The 27,741-nt window shown below is 37.1% G+C and overlaps 1 protein-coding gene across 7 annotated transcripts in view; it reads left to right on the plus strand.

Annotated features, from left to right (window-relative positions):
- Positions 1–27,741, plus strand: part of OSBPL8 (oxysterol binding protein like 8) — a 194,408-nt gene that overhangs the window by 161,201 nt on the left and 5,466 nt on the right. For 6 of the 7 annotated variants that reach the window (XM_064376957.1, XM_064376958.1, XM_064376960.1 and 3 more), the window contains 7 exons: positions 7,654–7,752; positions 11,503–11,600; positions 13,715–13,804; positions 15,580–15,716; positions 17,334–17,519; positions 17,827–17,914; positions 26,210–26,315. In XM_064376957.1, the coding sequence (XP_064233027.1) occupies positions 7,654–7,752; positions 11,503–11,600; positions 13,715–13,804; positions 15,580–15,716; positions 17,334–17,519; positions 17,827–17,914; positions 26,210–26,315 (804 nt within the window). Of the gene's footprint in view, positions 1–7,653; positions 7,753–11,502; positions 11,601–13,714; positions 13,805–15,579; positions 15,717–17,333; positions 17,520–17,826; positions 17,915–26,209; positions 26,316–27,741 lie in introns of those variants that run through there. The other variant, XR_010342966.1, reaches the window with a different exon arrangement.

Here is a 27,741-nt window from a genome sequence, read left to right on the forward strand (position 1 = left end):
GTAAAGTATCTGTTCATATCCTTTGCCCATTTTTGAATGGGCTTGTTTGTTTTTTTCTTGTAAATCTGTTTTAGTTCTTTGTAAATTCTGGATATCAGCCCTTTGTCAGACGGGTAGGCTGCAAAAGTTTTTTCCCATTCTGTTGGTTGCCGATTCACTCTATTGACTGTTTCTTTTGCCTGCAGAAGCTGTGGAGTTTGATTAGGTCCCATTTGTCTATTTTGGCTTTTGTTGCCAATGCTTTTGGTGTTTTGGTCATAAAGTCCTTGCCTATGCCTATGTCCTGAATGGTTTTGCCTAGGTTTCCTTCTAGTGTTTTTATGGTGTTAGGTCTTATGTTTAAGTCTTTAATCCATCTGGAGTCAATTTTAGTGTAAGGTGTCAGGAAGGGGTCCAGTTTCTGCTTTCTGCATATGGCTAGCCAGTTTTCCCAACACCACTTATTGAACAGGGAATCCTTTCCCCATTGCTTGTTTTTATCAGGTTTGTCAAAGATCAGGTGGTTGTAGATATGTTGTGTCGCCTCCGACGCCTCTGTTCTGTTCCATTGGTCTATATCTCTGTTTTGGTATCAGTACCATGCTGTTTTGATTACCGTAGCCTTGTAGTATAGTTTGATGTCCGCTAGTGTGATGCCTCCTGCTTTGTTCTTTTTGCTTAGAATTGACTTGGCTATGTGGGCTCTCTTTTGGTTCCATATGAAGTTTAAGGTGGTTTTTTCCAGTTCTGTGAAGAAGGTCATTGGTAGCTTGATGGGGATAGCGTTGAATCTGTAAATTACTTTGGGCAGTATGGCCATTTTCACGATATTGATTCTTCCTAACCATGAACATGGAATGTTTCTCCATCTGTTTGTGTCCTCTCTTATTTCATTGAGCAGTGGTTTGTAGTTCTCCTTGAAGAGGTCCATTACATTCCTTGTTAGTTGTATTCCTAGGCATTTTATTCTCTTTGTAGCAATTGTGAATGGCAGTTCGTTCTTGATTTGGCTCTCTTTAAGTCTGTTATTGGTGTATAGGAATGCTTGTGATTTTTGCACATTGATTTTGTATCCTGAGACTTTGCTGAAGTTGCTTATCAGTTTCAGGAGATTTTGTGCTGAGATGATGGGGTCTTCTAGATATACAATCATGTCGTCTGCAAATAGAGACAATTTGACTTCCTCCTTTCCTAATTGAATACCCTTTATTTCTTTTTCTTGCCTGATTGCTCTGGCTAGAACTTCCAGTACTATATTGAATAGGAGTGGTGAGAGAGAGGGCATCCTTGTCTAGTGCCTGATTTCAAAGGGAATGCTTCCAGTTTTTGTCCATTCAGTATGATATTGGCTGTGGGTTTGTCGTAAATAGCTTTTATTATTTTGAGATACGTTCCGTCGATACCTAGTTTATTGAGACTTTTTAGCATAAAGAGCTGTTGAATTTTGTCGAAGGCCTTCTCTGCATCAATTGAGATAATCATGTGGTTTTTGTCTTTGGTTCTGTTTATGTGGTGAATTACGTTTATAGACTTGCGTATATTGAACCAGCCTTGCATCCCCAGGATGAATCCTACTTGATCATGGTGGATAAGCTTTTTGATGTGCTGTTTCTATCGGCTTGCCAGTATTTTATTGAAGATTTTTGCATCTATGTTCATCATGGATATTGGCCTGTAGTTTTCTTTTCTTGTTGAGTCTCTGCCGGGTTTTGGTATCAGGATGATGTTGGTCTCATAAAATGATTTGGGAAGGATTCCCTCTTTTTGGATTATTTGGAATATTTCAGTAGGAATGGTACCAGTTCCTCTTTGCATGTCTGGTAGAATTCGGCTGTGAACCCATCTGGACCTGGGCTTTTTTTGGGTGGTAGGCTCTTAATTGCTGCCTCGACTTCAGACCTTGTTATTGGTCTATTCAGGGTTTTGACTTCTTCCTGGTTTAGGCTTGGGAGGAGGCAACTGTCCAGGAATTTATCCATTTCTTCCAGGTTTTCTAGTTTATGTGCATAGAGTTGTTTGTAATAATCTCTGATGATGGTTTGAATTTCTGTGGCATCTGTGGTGATATCCCCTTTATCATTTTTTATTGCATCTATTTGGTTATTCTCTCTTTTCTTTTTTAATAATCTGTCTAGTGGTCTGTCTATTTTGTTGATCTTTTCAAAAAACCAGCTCCTGGATTTATTGATTTTTTTGTAGGGTTTTTCGTGTCTCTATCTCCTTCAATTCTGCTTTGATTTTAGTTATTTCTTGTCTTCTGCTAGGTTTTGACTTTTTTTGATCTTGCTCCTTTAGCTCTTTCAATTTTGACGATAGGGTGTCAATTTTAGATCTCTCCTTGCTTCTCATGTGGGCACTTATTGCTGTATATTTTCCTCTAGAGACTGCTTTAAATGTGTCCCAGAGATTCTGATATGTGGTGTCTTCGTTCTCGTTGGTTTCGAAGAAGATCTTTATTTCTGCCTTCATTTCAGTGTTTATCCAGTCAACATTCAGGAGAAAGTTGTTCATTTTCCATGAGGCTGTGCGGTTCTGGGTTGGTTTCTGAGTTCTGAGTGCTAATTTGATTGCACTGTGGTCTGAGAGACTGTTTGTTATGGTTTCCATTCTTTTGCATTTGCTGAGGAGTAATTTACTTCCAATTATGTGGTCAATTTTAGAGTAGGTGTGATGTGGTGCTGAGAAGAATGTATATTCTGTGGATTTGGCGTGGAGAATTCTGTAAATGTCTATTAGGTTTGCTTGTTCCAGGTCTGAGTTCAAGTCCTGGATATCCTTGTTAATTTTCTGTCTCGTTGATCTGTCTAATATTGACAATGGTGTGTTGAAGTCTCCCACTATTATTGTGTGGGAGTCTAGGTCTCTTTGTAAGTCTTTAAGAACTTGCCTTATGTATCTGGGTGCTCCTGTATTAGGTGCATATATATTTAGGATTGTTAGCTCTTCTTGTTGCATTGATCCTTTTACCATTATGTAATGTCCCTCTTTGTCTCTTTTGATCTTTGTTGCTTTAAAATCTATTTTATGAGAGATGAGAATTGCAACTCCTGCTTTTTTTTGCTCTCCATTTGCTTGGTAAATCTTCCTCCATCCCTTTATTTTGAGCCTTTGTGTATCCTTGCATGTGAGGTGGGTTTCCTGGATACAGCACACTGATGGGTTTAGGCTTTTTATCCAATTTGCCAGTCTGTGTCTTTTGATTGGGGCATTTAGTCCGTTTACATTTAGGGTTAATATTGTTATATGTGAATTTGATCCTGTCATTTTGATGCTAGCTGGCTGTTTTGCCCATTGGTTGATGCAGATTCTTCATTGTGTTGATGCTCTTTACCATTTGGTATGTTTTTGGAGTGGCTGGTACTGGTTGTTCTTTTCTATGTGTAGTGCCTCCTTCAGGAGCTCTTGTAAAGCCGGTCTGGTGGTGATGAAATCTCTGAGTACTTGCTTGTTCACAAAGGATTTTATTTTTCCTTCACTTATGAAACTTAGTTTGGCTGAATAGGAAATTCTGGGTTGAAAGTTCTTTTGTTTAAGGATGTTGAATATCGGCCCCCACTCTCTTCTGGCTTGTAGGGTTTCTGCTGAGAGATCTGTTGTGAGTCTGATGGGCTTCCCTTTGTGGGTAACCCGACCTTTCTCTCTGGCTGCCCTTAGCATTTTCTCCTTCATTTCACCCCTGGTGAATCTGATGATTATGTGCCTTGGGGTTGCTCTTCTAGAGGAATATCTTTGTGGTGTTCTCTGTATTTCCTGGACTTGAATATTGGCCTGCCTTGCTAGGTTGGGGAAGTTTTCCTGGATAATATCCTGAAGAGTATTTTGCAGCTTGGATGCATTCTCTTCGTCACATTCAGGTACACCTATCAAATGTAGATTAGGTCTTTTCACGTAGTCCCATATTTCTTGTTGACTTTGTTCATTCCTTTTTACCCTGTTTTCTCTAATCTTGCCTTCTCGTTTTATTTCATTGAGTTGGTCTTTGACCTCTGATATCCTTTCTTGGTCAATTCGGCTGTTGAAACTTGTGCATGCTTCACGAAGTTCTCGTGTTGTGTTTTTCAGCTCCATCAATTCACTCATATTCCTCTCTAAGTTGTCCATTCTCGTTAGCATTTCATCAAGTCTTCTTTCAAGGTTCTTAGTTTCTTTGCATTGGGTTATAACATGTTCTTTTAGCTCACGGAAGTTTCTTATTATCCACTTTCTGAAAGCTGATTCTGTCATTTCATCACACTCATTCTCCATCCAGTCTTGTTCCCTTTCTGGTGAGGAGTTATGCTCCCTTGTAGGAGGAGAGGTGTTCTGGTTTTGGGTGTTTTCATCCTTTTTGTGATGGTTTCTTCCCATCTTTGTGGATTTATCCACCTATCAACTTTGTAGTTGCTGTCTTTCTGATTTTGGTAATTTTAAGTCTGCAGCAGCTAAACTCATAAACCCCCTTTTCTTCCCCCCAGGTATTCTGTCCCAGAGAGTTAGGGCTTTATGATTTTCCGCTGTCTTGCTGCTGTTTTCCCTGCCCACAAGGTGGCAGCCTAGTCACACTCAGCCTGCAGAGGCTTCGCTGAGCTGCTGTGGGCTCCGCTCAGCTTCTGTGTGAACTTCTCTGCAGTCCTGCTTATATGGGTGTAGTTAGAACTGCTTCCGCTATGTTGGCCTGCCCCTGTAGTGACGGAGTCTCTGTAGTGGCAGGTTGCCTTGGTTACGGCAAATTGCCCTGGGAACTGCAGGGTGTTTCCTAATGGAGGACGCCCCTCCTCCACAGAGCTGGACTGTCCCAGGTTCAGTTGTGTTTCCTGTGGTGCTTTTTTTGCCCAGTGATCTCCTGGCTTGACTCCCTGTTTCAGCTCCCCTTGCTGACTTAGAGGGGACTCAGTCTTGCTCACTCTGCACAAGGAGCCGCTGCCCCCTGCCCTAGGTGCAGGCCGAGCGGCCGCGCCAGTCTAACCAGCAGCGCTGGCAGCCCATGGAGCTCCTCCATCTGTGAATCTCCTGGTCTGTGGGCAGTAAAAATCCGCTGCCCTGTGAGCCGCTGCGTCAGCTGAAGCAGCGGCTCTGAGATTCGTGGCGCATTTTTGCCCAGGAATCTCCTGGCTTGACTCCCTGTTTCAGCTCCCCTTGCTGACTTAGAGGGGACTCAGTCTTGCTCACTCTGCATAAGGAGCCGCTGCCCCCCTGCCCCAGGGCACAGGCCGAGCGGCCGCACCGGTCAAACCAGCGGCGCTGGCAACCCGTGGGGCTCCTCCTCCTGTGAATCTCCTGGTCTGTGGGCAGTAAAAATCCGTCTGGAAATGCGGCATCCACTCACCCTCTGCGCTTTCTCTCAGAGCTGCAATCCCGAGTTCCTCCTAACTGACCATCTTGGATCCAATCCCCAACTTCATACTTTTAAGGTGAAAATTGAATAATTTCTACCTAAGATCAAGAACAAAGCAAGGCTATTTAGTGTCAATTACTTCTTTACAAAATTGGAGGTCCTAAACAATGCAGTAGGCAAATTAAAGGGAAAATAGCATACAGATTGGAAAGGAAGAAGATAAGCCATTTATATACCAGATTACATAAAAAATCTTCAAGAGTATACAAAAAAAGCTCATATAACCAATAAACGAATTTAGAAAGGTCTCATGATGCCTGGTCAAAATACAGAAAATAGTTGCATTTCTATATACTAGAAATGAAGACTTGCAGAGGGAATTTTCTTTTTTTTTTTTTTTTGAGACAGTATCTTACTGTGTTGCTGGTTTCAAACTCCTGAGCTCAAGGGATCCTCTCACCTCAGCCTCCTGAGTAACAGATTACAGGCACACATCACCATGCCTAGCTCAGAATGAAATTTAAAAACAAGTCCAATTATAATAGTATCCAAATAATATATTTAAAAATAAATTTAATAAACGATGTGTAAGTCCTATATACTGAAAACTAAAATATTGCTGAGGAAAATTAAAGAAGACCCAAATGAATTGATAGGTATACTGTGTTTCTATATTGAGATATTTAATATATAAATATATCCACACTCCCTTAATTGAGCCATAGACTCAGTGCTATCCTAATCATAATCTTAGCAGGCTTTTTTGAAGATATTGGCAAGTTATTTCTAAAATTACGTTGAAAAGTCAAGGACCCAAAACAGCCAAACAATTTTGAAAAAGAACAAGATAGGTCTTTTACTGCCTGTTTTAGGATAAAGCTGAAGTAATCAATACAGTGTGGAATTGACATAATGATAGGTGTATAAATTAATGGGATGGAATAGAGTTCAGATGTAGACCTGTACACATGGTCAAATGTTTTTTGACATGGAAGAAATGATTGCCCAGAGTTAAACATATATTTATCATAAACTCAGAAATTCTGCTCCTAGGTATTTACCTATGAAAAATGAAAATGGCTGTCTACATAAAGACTTGTACATAAATGTTCTTAAGCATACACAGCATTATTCATAACAATCCAGGACTGAACACAACTTGAAGACCATCAATTAGTATGGAAATATCACAACTACAGAACGCTCACTAGCAATAAAAAGGACTAGAATTCTGATACAACAATGTGGATGAGCCTGAAAGACATTGTGCTAATTGAAGGAAGTAAAACACAGCAAATTACATATTCTGTAATGCCATCTGTTCAGAATTCTAGAATAGGTAAAACCAGTGATTGAAAATGCACCAGTGGTATCCTGGGGCTGAGGGAAAGGATTGACCACTCGGGAGCAAGGAGGGACTTTTTGGGGATAATAGGAAGTTCTATATCTTGATTGTGGTGGTGGTTATATGACTCTGCAATTTCAAAAACTCAAATTTTACACTTAAAATGGGTCAGTTACTGTATGTAAATTTATGCTTCAGTAAAGCTGAGAGCATAAGGAGAGAAAATGCATACAGGAGAAAACTTAGAAGACATTACCATAATATTTTATCGTCAACTGCATTTTGGTGCTTTATATATTTTTTTATTTTTCTAAATTGTCTATAGGATTATTATATCAATTATAAGCATTTAAAGCTTGAGATTTATAAGTAATGTAACTTACAGCTAAAAAAATAATAGTTTTATTCAAAAAAGAAAATGAGGCTATACAGTGAAACTGTTTTATTAATATTAAGTATTCTACAGTTTTCTTACTTTCTTATAACTTTCATAAAATAGGCTGGGTGTGGTGGCTCATGCCTGTATTCCCAACACTTTGGGAGGCCAAGGTGGGCAGATCACCCAAGGTCAGGAGTTCAAAACCGGCCTTCCCAACATGGGGAAACCCTGTCTATACTAAAAGTACAAAAATTAGCCGCACGTGGTGGTGCATGCCTTTAATCCCAACTACTCCTCGGGAGGCTAAGATAGAAGAATTGTGTGAACCCAGGAGGTGAAAGATCACTCCACTGCGCTCCAGCCTGGGCAACAGAGTGACAGAGACTCCATCTCAAAAACAAACAAACAGAAAGAACATAAGTGTATCTTTTTAAAGTAATCATTTTGTAAAAATGAGAATGTGGATGAAATATGTTTTGGATATATAGTAATAAATACATGTTTGGGCACACTGAGATTGAGACATTTCTAAGACTCTCCACTGTAGATGTTTGGTAGGTGTTCTAAATATATTTTGTTTGTTTTAAATTGGTTGAATAAGTTTTGTGAAATCTAATCAACAATATTTTATTTCAGGAAACTCATTATCTGCAATATTAGAGGGAGAAGCACGGTTAACTTTCTTGAATAGAGGTGAAGATTATGTAATGACAATGCCATATGCTCATTGTAAAGGTAAATATTTTCTATACTTGAGTTAGATATTAAGCTTTCCTTTTAAGTAAATGTATGTAGCTGTGATTTGTTATGCTTTGTGATTGATAGAGTCAGACTTACGTTTTGTTTGAAAGCATCCTTGGTTTACAGATATTTAAGATTATTGCTATCATTTGCTGAATATTTCTGTGGTGAATTAATTCACCTGTAATGGACCTTTTTATGATATATACTTTTGTCAGCAGAGACTGATTTATCATAATGGAATTTCTTTACATTTGCCTGATATGCAAATTTTCAAATTTAACAAAACTATTATTTCAGAATCCTTAAAGATGATTTTCATCTGTTTGCACCACCATGCCTTTTAAAAATTTTAATTTACTATTTTTTAATGTACCAAGTTCTTTTAAAGATTTTTCTCACTTTCATTTGGCAATTTCTTAATGCATTATGCTTTTTACCCCATTATTTAAAATACAGATAAGGGTATTATGTAATAATTTTCGTTTACAACATTACAACATGCTAGACACCCAACTGTTTGATGCACTTATTTAATCATTTCAGCAACTCCTATAAAATAGAAATATTATTATTCCTTTTTTATGGAAGAGGAAAAATGAAGCACAAAGAGGTTAATATGCCTGAGATCACACAGCTAAGATGTGGCAAGTCAGGATCTGAACCCAGGCAGTTTACCGCTGCATTGAACTTTCAGCTATTTTGCATCAGTTTATTGTGGTCATGATGTGTACCCTTCCTTCCAACCAGTTTCTTAAAATCTTAAAAACAACTTTTTTGGTAATTATCCTCTATTTTGGGAACTGATTTATGAACACATAGAAATTAGTTGACAGGAAAAATGGGCAAAGAATATGAATGGACAGTTCTCCAAAGAAGACATTTATGTGGCCTGCAAACATATGAAAAAAAGCTCATCATCACTGGTCATTAAAGAAATGCAAATCAAAACCACAGTGAGATACCATCTCACTCCAGTTAGAATAGGGATCATTAAAAAGTAAGGAAACAACAGATGCTGATGTAGAGAAATAGGAGCACTTTTACATTGTTGGTGGGAGTGTAAATTAGTTCAACCACTGTGGAAGACAGTGTGGCAATTCCTCAAGGATCTAGAACTAGAAATACTATTTGACTCAGCAATCTCATTACTGGGTATATACTCAAAGGATTATAAATCATTCTATAAAGACACATGCACACATATGTTTATTGCAGCACTATTCACAATAACAAAGACTTGGAACCAACCCAAATGCCCATCAATGATAGACTGGATAAGGAAAATGTGGCACATATACACCATGGAATACTATGCAGCCATAAAAAAGAATGAGTTCATGTCCTTGGCAGATACATGGATGAAGCTGGAAACCATCATTCTCAACAAACTAACACAGGAACAGAAAACCAAATACCGCATGTTCTCACTCATAAGTGGGAGTTGAACAATGAGAACACATGGACACAGGGAGGGGAGCATCATACTCCAGGGCCTGTCACGGGGTGGGGGATAAGGGGAGGAATAGCATTAGGAGAAATACCTAATATAGATGATGGATTGATGGGTGCAGCAAACCACCATGGCACATATATACCTATGTAACAAACCTGCACATTCTGCACATGTATCCCAGAACTTAAAGTATAATTTAAAAAAAGATTATTTTGATATGGCCTTATTTCACAGATGAGAAACTTGGGAGGGTTGAGTCTTCAGGGTCAACTCAGCATATACAAAAGAGACTAATTTCTGGCTTCAGTCTAGATTATTCTTAGAGCTTCAAGTATACTTGAAGTAAGCATGAAGTGAAATATCTTTAATATGAATTGATAAGAACTTTTTTTTTTTTAAAAGCATGCTAGTACAGAGAAGGAACACATATTTTTAAATTTTCTATCATTTAGAACAAATAGGTCGGGCACGGTGGTTCACGCCTGTAATCCCAGCACTTTGGGTGGCGAGGTAAGCAGATCACCTGAGGTTGGGAGTTCGAGATTAGCCTGAGCAACATGGAGAAACCCTGTCTCTACTAAAAATATAAAATTAGCCAGACAAGGTGGTGCATGCCTGTAATCCCAGCTACTCAGGAGGCTGAGGCAGGAGAATCGTTTGAACCCAAGAGGTGGAGGTTGCAGTAAGCTGAGATTGCACCATTGCACTCCAGCCTGGCAACAAGAGTGAGACTTCGGCTCAAAAAAAAAAAAAAAAAGAAAAAAGAAAATTGTATTCCATGTAGATATCCATGCCCTACTTAGCTAACAATAGGGAAAATTTTTTATGGCAATATTTCTATTGCATGGAAAAAGAAAAGAAGTTATAACCGTTTGTGAATGAGCATATGAAATGATTGTTTTAATAAGATGTTTCACCATGTGTGTTTTCTAAGGTATGTTCCCCCAAGTCACTAGTCTCACAAATTGTTTTATAAAATAAGAGTTCCATAGCCAAATAAGTATGAGAAACATTGCCTAGTCTGTTCCCCTCTCAAAAGATAACACTGTACATTGCTTATTAAAGGCTGCCTTAGGCCAGGTGTGGTAATTCCAGCTCTTTGGGAGGCCCAGGTGGTGGATCATGAGGTCAGGAGATCAAGACCATCCTGACCAACATGATGAAGCCCCGTCTCTACTAAAGTTACAAAATTAGCCAGCGTGGTGGTGTGTGCCTGTAGTCCCACCTACTCAGGAGGTTAAGGCAGGAGAATTGCCTGGACCCATGAGGTGGAGGCTGCAGTGAGCCAAGATCACGCCACTGCACTCCAGCCTGGGTGACAGAGCGAGACTCCATCTCAAAAAAAAAAAAAGGCTGCCTTAACATTTTAGACCAACGGCAGATACATACACAACCTGTTTAGCTTTGTTAAACCCAGAGTTTCCCCAGCTTTTAACCATCAAACTTATTTTGTAGTTTTTTGTTTGCTTTGGTTATGCAATTGATTCTTGTTATTTGCAGTAATGTTATATAAAGTCACCACTGAGTTAGCAAATACTGAGCCATTGTTCCTGGGGGAGTATGAGATTAGATTCCTATGAACCTCTTGTCCTAGCATTTTCATCAACCAATCAATCAGTACATAACCTTGTTTTATATGTACTTCTATTTAAAGAAACCTGATTTAATTATAACATTAAATTACGTATTATTGATTCATTAACATTGAACTGTGAACCAACAGAACTAAAGCTCATGCCTAAACATAACTTTTAAGACACATTTTCCCTGTAAGATACATTACAGCCTTCTTACACTTAGGAACACTAGACAGCACTGCAACACTACGCGTGGGTCCATTTTAAACAGCAAAACCACCAACGAAAAGTACAAAAATGTGAAAAATATGGTGTTAAATACACTGTAAAAAGGACACTTTTTTTTTTAAACAACGTGGGCGCTGAAACAATAAAGAGTGTTGCCTTGCTCAGCCTCAGCTTGGAATGTGTGCATCGGGTGACTCAAATTTTTCTCTACTCTGCACATGTCTCCAAATGACTACAGAAGTGCTGTGGGTATTGATATTTTATTGATTAGGTGTACAAATATGGTATCTGCACATAATGTGAATTAGCTGTTACCTATTTATATCCTATGGAACCAACTTTATGTCTATATTGTAGATTTTCATTTGAGTGGGACAGAGTAACCTTGAATTATGTTTCTCTTAAAAGGAGATTAGATTACTAAACTGTTTATTATGAGCCATACTAGGCTATCTTGAATTTTTTGTCAAATTTTTTCCTTAGGAATTCTTTACGGCACAATGACACTGGAGCTTGGTGGAACAGTCAATATTACATGTCAAAAAACTGGATATAGTGCAGTACTTGAATTTAAACTAAAGGTTAGTAGAGAATATAGTAGGTATCATCTAATTAAAGGAGAGTTGTACAATAAATATTGAATAAAGGGCACCATGTATTTCCTAATTAGGAACTAAACGTAAGAACACAATTATGTCAGGTCAAGGACAAGTGCATCTAAAGAATAAGGGCCAACCTGGGTGAATATCTTTGGATAGTCTAAGATAGCAGCCTTGGAAAATTCAAATTAACACAAAGACATCATTTTTTGTTTTTCATTTTTATTAATAAAACTGTTGGCATTACATAGAAGATGAGATTTAAGAAGTGATTGGATAGAAATTTCTTAGTAAATTAAAGGATTGTTTTACCAAATGCTAGAAGCTATGTATCATCTGGCAGTCTAGCTGTGTAATCTAAGGCACAGTTCTATTAGTCACTATTTCTGCATAACAAATTACTCTAAAACTCACAGACTTAAAAATAGCTGTGTGCTGTTCCTCATGAATTCTGTGGGTCAAAAATTTGGACAGGGCATATTGGGGATGGCTTGTCTCTACTTCATAATGTCTGGGGTCTTAGAAAGACTTTGTAGGCCATAGGTGACTTGACAGTTCGGGATTGGAATCACCTGCAGGCTTATCACTTACATGTCTAATACCTGGTCCAGGGTGACTGAAGGACTAGGACTGCTAATCTGAGCACCTGTATACATGGCCTTTCCATGTGACAGCCTCAAAGTAGACTTCTTACTTGGTAGTTTAGGGTTTCCAAGTGCAAGCGCCCCAGTGAGCCAGGCATTTGCTTTCCATGACCTAGCCTGAGAAGCCAAATTATATCACTTCCACTATCTTCTATTATTTGGAAAGTTGTAAGACCACCCAAATTCAAGGAGAAGAAATATAGACCCCACTTCTCATTGAGAGAGTGGCAAAATCTCCTTGAGGAAGAGCATGTAGGCTGGAGAGGAGAGGGTATATATTGTCAAAGCCATCTTTGGAAAATTTTGTCTGCCTCTGTATGAAAGGGAAATTTGAGACCCTAATGTGAATTAATTATTCCTAAACAATAGTATATTATGTTCAGATAAAAATATTTCTGGACTGAGCATGATGACTCATGCCTGTAATCCCAGCACTTTGGGAGGCCAAGGCATTTGGATCACAAGGTCAAGAGATCGAGACCAGTCTGGCCAACATGGTGAAACCCCGTCTCTACTAAAAATACAAAAATTAGCTGGATGTGGTGGCTCACACCTGTAGTCCCAGCTACTCGGGAGGCTGAGGCAGGAGAATCACTTGAACCTGGGAGGCAGAGGTTGCAGTGAGTCAAGATTGCACCATTGCACTCTAACTTGGCAACAGAATGAGACTCCATTTCAAAAAAAAAAAAAATTTCTGTGAACTATGTGATATTTACTACTAAATTGCTCCTATGTTGATATCCAGCTGATAAGCAATTTTGCTCTAATAAAAAAGACTTCTTAAATATTATTTGATGCAATGCCTTTTATTTTATATTTCTTTCACCTTGGCAAATTTTTGCTTGTATGGTGACGATAATGGTTGGAGATCATGATGAATGAGTTCTTAAGTATAGATGATGCCTTTATTACATTGGAGCATCAAAATTTTGTCTCCAAAGACAGACATCAGTAAGGCATTATAGTAACTCAAAATATATTCCTTCCAATTTTATTTTTTGGAGGCTTTTTTTAGCTATGTATTTTCCTTTTTTTTTTTAAGGAAGGGGTGTCACGTATTTCACTAGATCGTTAATTCCCTTAGGTTTACTGAATTGTTATTGCTTAAGATAACATCACATTGATAGGGCACTGTCTTGACAGTTAGATGAGGATGCAGGATTTGAGAGTACATGGGACATGAGTCAGTTGTATCAGTGTGATCTTTCTTAATATGTTTAATTTGATTTAATATAGTCTTCTTGTTTTTCACCTATTTTTTTCCATAGCAGCAATTCAGATTTCTTATTAAACATTTCTAATTAAAATTTGAATCAGTATTTTTTTACTGCTTGTGCATTCAAGAGCACTGTAACTATACAAGTAATTTTTGTTGGTTTTTTTTTTTTTGGTTTTACATTATATGTAAATATAAGTGAAAAGTAAAGTGTTTAACATTTTCTCTTTTAAAAGCCATTCCTAGGGAGTAGCGACTGTGTTAATCAAATATCAGGAAGACTTAAATTGGGAAAAGAAGTCCTAGCTACTTTGGAAGGACATTGGGTAAGTATTTTATATATGAGCTTTACAAAAAGAATTTTATTCTGTGGGAAAAAAATAACAATCACATTTAAAATTTAAAACTTACTTCATTGCTAAAAACATTACTATTTAACATAAGCTTCAGCTTATAATAGCAGGTTTTTGGTGTTGATTTGTTATCAACAGTAATTAATTTTATGTAATATTTTCTCTTTCCAAAACTTTAAAATCAGTAGAAATAGCTAACACTTAAATATGACTTATTATGTAATGCCTTATTTAAGAATGTTACTCATTGTAACTCATTTAATATTTATAATATATAACCCTATGAGGTGAGTTTATAGGTGCCATGCCCATTTTATGATTGTTTATTATTGTCTCCATTTTACAGAAGAGGACAGACACTGAGGCACAGAGAGTTCACATAATTTGCTGAAAGTAGGTGGTGGAACAGGAATTAAAGCCAAGGCTCCAGGGCTGTGCTTTTATGCACTCTACTGCCTCTCACATAGAAGAAAGAGACATAGTTCCAATTAGAGTTATATTCCTTTCAGTGGAACATGGAAAGGATATAGTGGTGTATGAGAGCAATGGCTTTTATTTACTTCTTTGCTAACCTAGATTCAAATTTATGTAATTTTGTTAAGAGAAGCTTAAATGAATAAAAAGAATCATGGCACTGCATGGATATGCCCTCACTGTGAGCACTGAGTATATGCTCCTTTCTGCATACAATAAGCAGAAAATGTTGAGAAATATGAGAAAGTGAAACTGTATTTAGGGACTCCACTAAGTGGCCACATATACTCTGAAAAAAATTTAATTGCCTTAAATCTGAACATCTTCTGGAAAAAACATGAAACAGCAGTCATTTTTAAAAACCAAAATTTCTGACTGGGTGGGGTGGCTCACTGCTATAATTCCAGCACTTTGGGAGGCTGAAGCGGTAGGATCATCCTGGGTGACATAACGAGACCTCTTCTCTACTAAAAATTAAAAAAAAAAAATTAGCTGGGCATGGTGTTGCATGCCTGTCCTGACTACTCAGGAAGCTGAGGCAGGAAGATTGCTTGAGCCTGGGAGGTGGAAACTGTAATGACCCATGATTGTGCTACTGCACTCCAGCCTGGGTAAGAGAGCAAGACCCTGTTTCAGTTAGATAGATAGATAGATAGATAGATAGATAGATAGATAGAGATGAGAGAAGAAAGATAAATAGACAAGTAGATAGATTAGATAGGTAAAATAGATAGATAAGCTAGATAGCACCACTTCAGCCTGGGCAAGAGAGCAAGACCCTGTGTTAGACAGATTATTCGATATAGACAGACCTCTAATTTTTAATGCTAGGAAAGGCTCTTTCAGGGGTGTGTGTGTGTGTGAGTGTGTGTATTTATTTATGTGTATGTGTGTATTGAATCCATGGATAGTCAACAGCATTTCATTTTAGTTATAACAAATACTGTGTTCTACTTTTTACAGTTTGGAGATGCTTATTGAGGTTTTGCATGTAATGATTGAAATTTATTAAGTAAAACTTGTGAAATTTCACAAACTGGATAGTCAACCAAATTATTTGTATTAACTAGTATTACATATTTGATCTTAATGTTTTCATAAAAATTATAAGAAACTTGGGGCTTTTGGAAAAGTTCTAGTTATATGTGTTTTAAAAATATGTTTAACTGGAGGATTAAGTAACCAGAAGAAATTATCACCATCATATTACTTTAGTATACAGTTGCCTTCTAGATATAATTCTCTAAATTAATTTTTAATTTCTTTAAATATAGGATAGTGAAGTTTTTATTACTGATAAAAAGACTGATAATTCAGAGGTTTTCTGGAATCCAACACCCGATATTAAGCAATGGAGATTAATAAGGCACACTGTAAAATTTGAAGAACAGGGAGATTTTGAATCAGAGAAGTAAGTATTCTGTTTTTCAGCTAACTTCATAAGGATCAGAGAGTAGTTTTTCAGTTCCTTAATGATATGGTCATTTTGTCACTTTTCTTCTGTCATATCTTAATTCAGCAAAATAGTTTATCATTTGTGGAATGTGACAGTATTCTGTTTCTGTGTATATGAATGTCAAATAAATATAATACAAATCATCTTGCTTTTCTGTAACTCAAAACTAAAACTTCTCATTTTTTTCTTTCTCAGCTGCTCCAGTACCTTAAAAGAAAGAAATAAAAGAACATTTTTGTTGAAATAAAATTACAGGACTAATTAGTGACTCTCAGTTAGTACCTGGCAACTGTTTTCTAACCTGGTTTAGGCATTAGAACTCTAGGTAAAGGGAGTGGTGCAGAATCTACTTCTGTTCCATTCTCTGAAACAAAAATAAAATCACTGGATGTACTGATTCTAAAGGACTTATTAGTTGGGTAATGATTAAGGCTACCATTTCTGTTCTTAAGTCATGAAATTCTTGCTAGATTACTTACATTTTTGAATCAAAAATATTGTATACACATTTCCCATTTTATTGTTATTATATCTTTGTGTTAAGAGAAAGAGACTTCTGTATAAAAGATACTTTGCTAGGCACTTAACACACATTATGCAACTTAGTCATCCCACATACGTATCATTCCCACAAACGTATCATTCTCTCGCATGGGAATTCAAGTATGTGTGTGCCTTCTCTTCTACACTCAGAATTGAGGTTGTCAAAGATGGAAGAATATATATGTACCAGTTCTAAAATTCTGCCTCAGCCATAACCACATGATATTATTTATCCAGAGATAAGCTTTGCCAAGGCATATGATGATTTTTGAGGGCATATAATTCAGCATATTTAAAGATGAGGAAATGAGACTTAGGATAAATAACTTTAAGTGCACCAGCTAAGAAGTGGCAGATCTAGGACTCGGGTCTCTCTGATCTCAAAGCCTTTTCTTCTGGCTTTGCTGCCTTCCCAGATGGGTGGGATATAGATATATTTTTATTTAACAGAAGAAAGAACTAGTAGGGGAAATCATTTTACCTCAATAGTCTTTTCTGATAAAGTAGTTGTTCTCAACACTAGCAATACATTAAAATATTTTGGGGAAACATTAAAAAATATCAATACTTGGGCCTGACCCCAGAGATTCTGATTATAAAATTCTCTGATAATTCATGGATCCAAAGTTGAGAAGCACTGCATTACAGTAATGGATCTTTATGAAGCCAGTGGATCTTAAACAGTGTATGAATCATCCAGAACACTTGCTAAAAGTATAGATTTCTGAGCTTTAATTTTATTACATTCCTATCATCTTGAGCCAGCAACACTTAGTACCATGAGTTTAAGAGTCCATGTAATAAGTTTCTCTTGCCAAGTAAAAAAAATTAGTCTCCACTTAAGAACAGATCTCTCTCTACTCAAGGGATTAGATTTATGTCTTGACTCATTTCTAAGCATATGAGAATAAGTATTGTCAAAGCCAGAAATCCATGTGAATGTTATTTTCTCTCAAGGGGATTCAAGTCTATTCTATATAAATTCTATTTTCTGTTTCATTTTTAATACTACTTTTGCACATATATTAGACTCTGGCAGCGGGTAACTCGAGCCATAAATGCCAAAGACCAAACCGAAGCTACCCAAGAGAAGTATGTTTTGGAAGAAGCTCAAAGGCAAGCTGCCAGAGATCGGAAAACAAAAAATGAAGAGTGGTCTTGCAGATTATTTGAACTTGATTCACTCACAGGAGAATGGCATTATAAGTTTGCGGAGTAAGTAATTTAAAATAGTTTATTTCAAACAGTGTATTAGCATGGCTTGTTGGCTTTATAATATTTGTTGCTGGAGTAGTTTTTAATTATTTAAACCCTGTATATTAGTGTGAGATATTTAAACTTGATGTTGTGTTCATTATAAGCTTGACTCTAGACTAGTAGTTACAATCAGAAGATTAGATATGGGGAAATCTCAATATTAGAACTATGTATATAATTATTAATAAAATTAAATCATGGAAGAGAAAGTTTTAAATTTTTTGTTTGGTTATTAAGCAACTGGTATTTTCTTTCATTTATGTAGTACCCGACCATGGGACCCACTTAATGATATGATACAGTTTGAAAAAGATGGCGTTATTCAGACCAAAATGAAGCATCGTACTCCAATGGTATGTAATAAAAAAGTAACTAGATACACTAGGTATATAAATTTGTTAAATCTTTAGTATCTATAGCAACCAACATTTAAAATTTGGTTTCAAAATTCAAAATTTTGAGTGAGCAAAATAGGCAGCTCTGAACTCTTGTTACCCCAAGGAAACATCAGAAAACAAGCAAAAACTGTCAACCCAATTTGCCAGAACTCTGAAAACAGCCAGAGGTGTTCAGCAACCAAGTGAACACTGGATCAAGAAAGGGCAAAGAGAGGAAAGCTTTGTGGCATTTTACCTGCACTTGCCCGAGGTCCATTCCAGTGCAGTAGCAGTCTTGAAGGGCACTGCAGTGCCAGTGTAAGTCCCTAGTTCCAGAAGGAGCAGAGTGGACCTCATACATAATTCTGTATATCTATTCTAACCAGTCAGGATACTACCTGAAGGACTTACACAGGCACTCATATCTGAGAAAATAAAGACAAATTATACAAAGAAGCCAAACAAATTCTGGAGCTGAAAAGTGTAATAAAAATGAAAATTCACTAGAGATATTCAAAAGCAGATATAAGCAAGCACAAGACAGGATCAGGAAACTTAGAGATAAGACCATTGAAATTATCTAGTCTGAGGAGGAGAAAAAATGAAGTGGCATGAACAGAGCCTAAAGGACCTGTGGGAAACCATCAGGTGGGTTATCGTTGCATTATGAGAGTTCCACAAAGAGAAGACAGAGGAAGAATATTTGAGGAAAGAAAACCCCTAAATTCCCAAATTTGGTGAAAGATACAAATCTACAAATTCAAAGGTCTACAAATTCAAAGGTCAACTAACTCCAATTCCAACTAGGATGATCTCAGAGAGACCCACACCACGATAGACTGTCAAAAGCCAAAGACAGTCTTAAAACCAGAGAGAAAAGCAATGTATCACATACACTGGGGATCTTCTGTAGGGTTAACTGATTTCTCATAGAAACCTTGGAGGACAGAAGGCTAGAAAAAAAAAAGTGCTAGAAGAAAAAACTTGTCAATCAAGAATTCTGTATCTGGCAAAACTATCATTCAAAAATGGAGAAATTAAGACATTCCCAGATAAAAACTGAGGAAGTTCATTACCACTAGACCTGCCCTACAAAAAAATGCTAAGGGAAATCGTTCAGAATAAAATAAAACTCAAAACTGTATGAATAAATAAAGATTTTCAGTAAATAGTTGGGCGAATATAAAAGCTAGTGCTATTGTAATTTTAGTTTATAGCTCCACTTTTTATTTCCTATAGGACTTAAATGAATGAAAAATAATTTAATTACATATCTATTATTGGACATACAATGTATAAAGATACAATTTGTTACAACATAAAAGCAGGGAGATGGAACCGTATAGGAGGAAAGTTTTTATGTACTACTGAAGTTAAGTTGGTATCATCTTGAACTAGATTGTTGTAGAGATAGGTGTAAATGTTATCCCCATAGTAACCACAAATAAGATACCTAAATATACACAAAAGAAAATGAGGAGGGAATTGAAACAGTTCACTGCAAGAAGCAAACATACAAGCAGGCACTAATAGAGTAAAGAAGGGACAAAAAATGTATATGACATATGGTAAATAGCAAAATCAGAAGTAAGTTCTTATCAGTACTTTAAAATGTAAATAGATTAAACTCTGAGCAAAAGGCAAATTGTAAAAATTGATTAAAATAAACATGACCCAACTATATGCTGTGTACAAGAGATTCACTTTAGATACAGAGGCAGATACAGAGTAAAATGAAAGGTGGGAAAAAAATATTATGTGCTGATAGTAACCAAAGGAAAGTGAGGTGGTTATCCTAATGTCAGATTAAATAGACTTCAAGTCAAACATTGTTACAAGGACAAAAACCATGTCATATTGATAAAAGGATCAATTTATTAAAATATATAGCAATTATAATCACATATACCAATCAACAGAGCCCCAAAATATACAAGGCAAACTGACAGAATTGAAGATAGACACAGTTCTACAACAATAGATGGAGAATTCAGTACACTACTTTTAATAATGGATAGAACCTCTAGATAGAAGATCAAGAAGGAAACAGATAACTTGAACCACACTGTAAACCAACTTAACCTAGCAGACACATAGAACAATCCACCCAACCGCAGAAGAATACACATTCTTCTCAAGTGTACATGGAACATTCTCCAGGATAGACCATATGTTACACCATATAATATGTCTCAATAAATCACAGCTACTCGGGTGATTGAGGCATGAGAATCATGTGAACCTGGGAGGCGGAGGTTGTAGTGAGCCAAGATCACACCACTGCACTCCAGCCTGGGCAACAGTGTGAGATTCTGTCTCAGAAACAAAAAAAACAAAACGAAACCTAAATGCGTCAAAGAAAAACACAAGGGAAGTTAGGTAATACTTAGACAAGTGAAAAAAATATATAGTATACCGAAACTTACGAGTTGCAGCAAAGGTGAGGAAAATATATAGCTGTGAATATCTACATTAAAAGAGATCTCAAATCAATAATCTTACTTTATACCATGAGAAACTAGAAAAAGAAGAACAAACTAAACCCAAAGCTAGCAGAAGAAAATAATGAAGATTAGAGTACAGATAAAATAGAGAATAGAAAAAAAATAGATTTTGTGAAACCACACCAAAAGTTGCTCTTTGATAAAAATCAACAAAATTGATATACCAGCTAGACTGAGGAAGCAAGAAAGAAAACACAAATAACTAAAATCAGAAATTAAAGTGGGGACGTTACTACCAATAATAAGGAAATAGGATTATGACAGAATACTATGAATAATTGTGTGCCAACAAATTAAGTAACCTAGATGAAAAGGACAAATCCCTAGAAACTCACAAATTACATAAACTGACTCAAAAAGAAATAGAAAATCTCAGTAGAGCTGTAACAATAAGGAGATTGGATCAGTAACCAAAAACCTCCAAAGAAAAATTCAAAACCAGATGGCTACACTGGTGAATTCTACATAACTTTAAAGAACAAACACCAATCCTTCTCAAATTCTCAAAAAATAGAAGAGATGGGAACATTTCCTAACTTATTCTCTGAGGCTAACATTACCTTAATGGCAAAGCCAGATAAAGACATCACAAGAAAAGAGAATTACAAATAACCTTTATAAATAAGATTCATACATCCTTAACAAAATACTGGCAAACAAAATTCTGTAGCATATTAGAAAGATTATATACCATGACCAAGTGGAATTTATTCCAGAAAAGCAAGGTTGGTTTCACATAAGAAAATCAAATGTAATACATCACATTAAGAAGGGGAAAATCACATGGTCATCTCAATTGACATAGAAAAGGCGTTTGACAAAATCCATCACCCTTTCCTGATCAAAAGAAAGAAAGAATGACCTCATAAAACTAAGAAGAGATGAGACGTCCTCAACATGATTAAGGGCATTTATGAAAATCCCACAAATAGTAGATTGATTGGCAACAGGCTGAAAGCTTTCCCCCTAACATCAGGAACAAGACAGACATTCCCACTTTCACCACTCCTGTTTACCATTTTACTGGAAGTTCTAACCAGAGCAAGAAAAGAAAGAGAAGGCATCAAAACTGGAAACAAAGAAGTAAAACGATCTCTAATTAACACATGACATTATCCTATATATAGAAAATCCCAAAGAATCCATAGAAAGCTATTCGAGCTAATGAATTTAAGAAAAATTGCAAGGTACAAGATCAACACACAAAAATCAGTTGTGTTTCTAATGATGAACAATCTCAAAATAAGAAACCAATTCAATTTATAATACCATCTAAAAGAACAAATTTAACAAAGGACCTGAAAGACTTGTACAGTGAAAACTATAAAACATTGCCAAGGAAATTAAAGAGCATCTAAATAAAGGGAAAGATACCTCATTTTCTCAGGTAGGAAGGTTAATATTGTTAAGATTTTGGCCAGACACAGTGGCTCATGCCTATAACCTTAGCACTTTGGGAGGCTGAGACAGAGGGATTGCTTGAACCAGGAGTTTGAGATCAGCCTGGACAATACGGCAAACCTCTGTCTCTACAAAAAAAATAGAAAAATTATCTGGGCATGGTGGCACACACCTGGAGTCCCAGCTACTTGGGGGGCTGAAGTGGGAGGATCACCTGACCCCAGAGAAGTTGAGGCTGCAATGAGTCATGACTGTATCACTACACTGCAGCCTGGGTGACAGAGTAAGATTCTATCTCAAAACAATAGAAATAAGAATATAACATTACTACTCAAAGCAGTCTGCAGTTTCACCACAATCCCTGATAATATTCCAAGCCTTTTTTTTGCAAAACTGTGAAAGCAGATCCTCAAATTCACATAGAATTACAGGGGGCCACAAATAGCTAAAACAATTTTAAAAAAGAAAAAGTCGGAGGAGTCTTACTTTTTGATTTTGAAACTTACTATAAAGCTACAGCAATTGTAGGAATGTAATACTTATGTCAGAAAAGGCATATTGACCAATGAAATAAAATTGATTGTCTAAATGTCAAGCCAGACATCTGTGGTCAATTTATTTATTTTTTTAAATTATATTTTAAGTTCTGGGTTACATGTACAGAACATGCAGTTTTGTTACATAGGTATACCTGTGCCATGGTGGTTTGCTGCACCCATCAACCCATCATCTACATTAGGTATTTCTCCTAATGCTATCCCTCCCCTAGGCCCCCACCCCTCAACAGGCCTTAGTGTGTGATGTTCCCCTACTTGTGCCCATGTGTTCTCATTGTTCACCTCCCATTTATGAGTGAGAACATGCGGTGTTTGGTTTTCTGTTCCTGTGTTAGTTTTCTGAGAATGATGGTTTCTGGCTTCATCCATGACCCTGCAAAGGACATGAACTCATCCTTTTTATGGCTGCATAGTATTCCATGGTGTATATGTGTCACATTTTCTTTATCCAGTCTGTTGATTTGGGGTGGAAAGTTCTGCAAATGTCTATTAGATTCACTTGGTCCAGAGCTGAATTCAAGTCCTGAATATCCTTGTTAATTTTCTGTCTCGATCTAATATTCACAGTGGGGTGTTAAAGTCTCCTATTATTATTGTGTGGGAGTCTTAAGTCTCTGTGTAGGTCTCAAAGAACTTGCTTTATGAATCTAGGTGCTCCTGTATTGGGTGTGTATATATTTAGGATAGTTAACTCTTCTTGTTGAATTGATCCGTTTACCATCATGTAATGCCTTTCTTTTTTCTTTCTGATCTGTGTTGGTTTAAAGTCTGTTTTATCAGAGACTAGGATTACAACCCTGCTTTTTTTTTTTTTTTTTTTGCTTTCCATTGGCTTGGTAAATATTCCTCCATCCCTTTATTTTGAGCCTATGTGTGTCTTTGTACCTGAGATGGGTCTCCTGAATACAGCACACCAATGGGTCTTGACTCTTTATTCAGTTTGCCAGTCTGTGTCTTTTAATTGGGGTATTTAGCCTGTTTACATTTAAGGTTAATATTGTTATGTGTGAATCTGATCCTGTCATTATGGTGCTAGCTGGTCATTTTGTCTGTTAGTTGATGCAGTTTCTTCATAGAGTCGATGGTCTTTACAATTTGGTATGTTTTTGCAGTGGCTGGTACCAGTTTTTCCTTTCCATATTTAGTGCTTCCTTCAGGAGCTCTTGTAAGGCAGGCTTGTCTCTCAGCATTTGCTTGTCTGCAAAGGATTTTATTTCTCCTTCACTTATGAAGCTTAATTTGGCTGGATATGAAATTCTGGGTTGAACATTCTTTTCTTTTTAAGAATGTTGAATATAGGCTCCCACTCTCTTCTGGCTTGTAGGGTTTCTGTTGAGAGATCCGCTGTTAGTCTGTTGGGCTTCCCTTTGTGGGTAACTTGACCTTTCTCTCTGGCTGCCCTTAACATTTTTCCTTAATTTCAACCTTGTTATGTTTTGGCAAAGAGACCGGTGGCATTTTGGCCCTGCCATAGAGATTTGTGGAACTTTGAATGTGAAAGAAATGATTTAGGGTATCTGGTGGAATAAATTTCTAAGGAGCAAGGCTTTCAAGAAGTGATTTGTTTGCTGTTAAAAGCAGTCTGTTTTAAAAGGGGAACAGAACATAAAAGTTTGGAAAATTTGCAGCCTAATGATGCAGTAAAAAAGAAAAACCCATTTTTTGAGGAGAAATTCAACTGGCTGCAGAAATTTGCATAAGTAACAAGGAGTCAAATGTTAATCCCCAAGACAGTGTTATGTCTCTACGGCATGTCCTAGATCTTGATGGCAGCACCTCCCTTCACAGACTGGGAAGCCTAGGAGGTAAAAATGGTTTCGTGGGCTGGGCCCAGGGTCTCCATACTGTGTGCAACCCAGGGACTTGGTGCCCTATATCCCAGCCACTCCAGCCATTGCTAAAAGGGGCCAAGGTACAGCCTCTGCTCATGGTTTCAGAGGGTGCAAACCCCAAACCTTGGCAGCTTCCACCTGGTGTTGAGCCTACAGGTGCACAAAAGTCAAGCATTAAGGTTTGGGAACCTCTGCCTAGATTTCAGAAGATGTATGGAAACACCAGGATGCCCAGGAAAAAGTTTGCTGCAGGAGCGGAGTCCTCATGAAGAACCTCTGCTAGGGCAGTGCGGAAAGGCAATGTGGGAGCAGAGCCCCCACACAGAGTCCCTACTGGGGCACTGCCTAGTGGAGCTGTGAGGAGAGGGCCACCATCCTCCAGACCCCAGAATTGTAGATCCACTGACAGTTTGCACTGTGCACCGGGAAAAGCCACAGACAGTCAATGCCAGCACATGAAAGCAGCCAGGAGGGGACATCCTGCAAAGCCACAGGGGTGGAGCTGCCCAAGACTGTGGAACCTGCCTCTTACATCAGCATGACCTGGATCTGAAACATGAAGTCAAAGGAGATCATTTTGGAGCTTTAAAATTTGACTGCCCCACTGGATTTCAAACTTTCATGGGCCCCGTAACCCCTTTGTTTCCAAATTTCTCCCATTTGGAATGGCTGTATTTACCCAATGCCTGTACCCCCATTGTATTTAGAAAGTAACTAGCTTGCTTTTGATTTTACAGGCTCATAGGCAGAAGGGACTTGTCTCAGATGAGACTTTGGACTTTAGGGTTAATGCTGAAATGAGTTGAGACTTTGGGGGACTGTTGGGAAGGCATGATTGGTTTTGAAATGTGAAGACATGATATGTAGAGGAACCAGGGGCGGAATGATAAGATTTGGTTCTGTGTCCCCACCCAAATCTCATCTTGAATTGTACTTCCATAATTCCCACGTTGTGGGAGAGACCTGGTGAGACATCATTTGAATCATGGGGGCAGTTTCCCGCATACTGTTCTTATGGTAGTGAATAAGTCTCTCGAGATCTGATGGTTTTATCAGGAATTTCCACTTTTGCATCTTCCTCATTCTTTCTTGCTGGCACCATGTAAGAAGTGCCTTTTGCCCTCTGCCATGATTATGAGACCTCCCCAGCCATGTGGAACTGTAAGTCAAATTAAACCTCCTTTTCATCTCAGTCTTGCATATGTCTCTATCAGCAGCATAAAAACGGACTAATATGTCTTGTCTTTCTGATTCTTGTTTCTTCTCTTGCATTTAGGTTTTTAAATTTAATACTGAACACCAAAATTATAAACCTATTAGTAGCATACCGTCTAAAGTTTATTATTCTAAGGAAAATTTAGTCATAGTTGATGGTTTCATATACTTCAGACTCTTGTGCATCCACTTAAATGCTTTCAGTAAGTTTAAATAATGCTCTACAAAATAATACCATTTTTATTTATTATAACATGCTTTCTGTACTACCTAGATGTGATTAAAAGTAAATAAACAATTTTACTGGAAACCCAGCATCATTCAATGGGAATGTTTCTAACATTGGGAACAAGATAAATATGATTTATACAAACTGTTATTTAACATTCTACTAGAGATACTAGCTGGTGCAGTCAGAGATAGGGGGCTCTATATTCATATTTGTTTATATATGCATAAAAATATTCCTGGATACAAAGTAATATCAATAGGTACCTATTTAGTGGGAGAAAGACTGGGTATACTCTTCTTTGTATATTTTACTTTTTGACATTTGTGCCAAATTACTTTCTATTAAAATAAGGTCACTTGATTGCGTAAGTGTATCTCATCTTGTTTGTTAAATTTGAATTAGACTGTTTGATCATTGTCTTTATTTCTGAATATCATGCCTATCTGCAGATAATTTTGACAGTTGTACACCATTGGTCTTTAGGCCAAAATACAGTGCAAATTCACAAAATAGTTATTTTTTTTCTTTAGGTTAGTGTCCCTAAAATGAAACATAAGCCAACCAGGCAACAGAAGAAAGTAACAAAAGGCTATTCCTCCCCAGAACCTGACATCCAAGACTCCTCTGGAAGTGAAGGTAAAAATATTTATTGCAGACTATTCACTATGAGAGTCTAATTTTTAAAAAAAATTACACAATTTGATATGAATATGGTTTTCCTTATTAATTCAAGAAGTTATATAAGTTTTGGTAGGGGCAGGGTTGTGGTACAAAAGCTATTCTAGATTATAGACAAGTTGTGAGACCAGGACACAAAGTAAAGGAACAGAAAATGAAAAAGGGGAGACATCCAAATAAGAACCATACTCTAGGCCAGGCGCGGCGGCTCACTCCTATAATCACAGCACTTTAGGATGCCGAGGTGGGTGGATCACTTGAGGCCAAGAGTTCAAGACCATCCTGGCCAACATGGCGAAACCCCATCTCTACTAAAAATACAAAAAAATTAGCCATGTGCGGTGGTGCACACCTGTAATCCTAGCTACTTGGGAGGCTAAGGCACGAGAATTGCTTGAACCCAGAAGACAGAAGATGCACTGAGCCAATACTGCACTACTGCACTCCAGCCTGGGCAACAGAGCGAGACCCTGTCTCAAAAAAAACAAAAAACAAAAACCCACACTCTAGTAGTAGCTACCTCTTATGCCTTGTTAGCCTCTGAAAAATTGTTGATGGTTCCCTAGACTGAATTCAGAAGCAGTTTTTTGAGCTTTGAGCTCAGTTCCATGCTTCAAAAAAGATTTTTATTTCCAGAATAAATTTCTATAGTGTTTGGAAGTCACAGACAATAAAAATATAAAACTTATGAACTGTTAGATTAAATTGTATGTCATTCTTATTAGAGTCAAATAATGTGTAAACTATCTTGAACTACATTGAGATATAATCATGAAAGGATTTAAAGTGATGTTTGTGACATGACAAAAAAAAAAATTTAACCATAATCTCTAATGAGTTTACACTAAACTGAGGAGCCCATTTTTACCTATAAAGATAACACTAGAGATGAATAAATGGTAGATACTAAAAAATTAGATGACACATGATAAAGAGTTTAAAGAAGACAGAGTGCAATTCAATTTGAGGGAAAGTTCTTAGAATCCTGATGAATTATTAGGATTTCTAATGGATTATAGCAGTCTAGGCTTGGGGAGTGGGGTAGGAGTAACATACTGGAGTTGTTAGAGGAATGAAATGAATACAGGTTTAAAAACAGGAGTCACATGGCATACCAGTGTGTTAGAAGAGAGAATTGGTTATATTGTTGTTATTCCCATTTTGCAAGAAAAGAAACCAAGACACAAATTAACCTGCCTGAGGTCACATACCCCATAAGGTATATGTATGTTATATATGCAGATTTTTTGGCTCCTTAATTCACCCTGTCACCCACTTCGCTATATTACTATGATGTATCAGCAGACATTTATTGAGTAATTAACATGTGCCAGACTGTATGTTAAATATACCTTCCAACAATCCTGTAAAGTCTGGTATTATT

Source organism: Aotus nancymaae, unplaced genomic scaffold (assembly GCF_030222135.1).
Source record: "Aotus nancymaae isolate 86718 unplaced genomic scaffold, 86718_ANA_hifiasm-v0.15.2.pri h1tg000016l, whole genome shotgun sequence".
NCBI lineage: Eukaryota > Metazoa > Chordata > Mammalia > Primates > Aotidae > Aotus > Aotus nancymaae.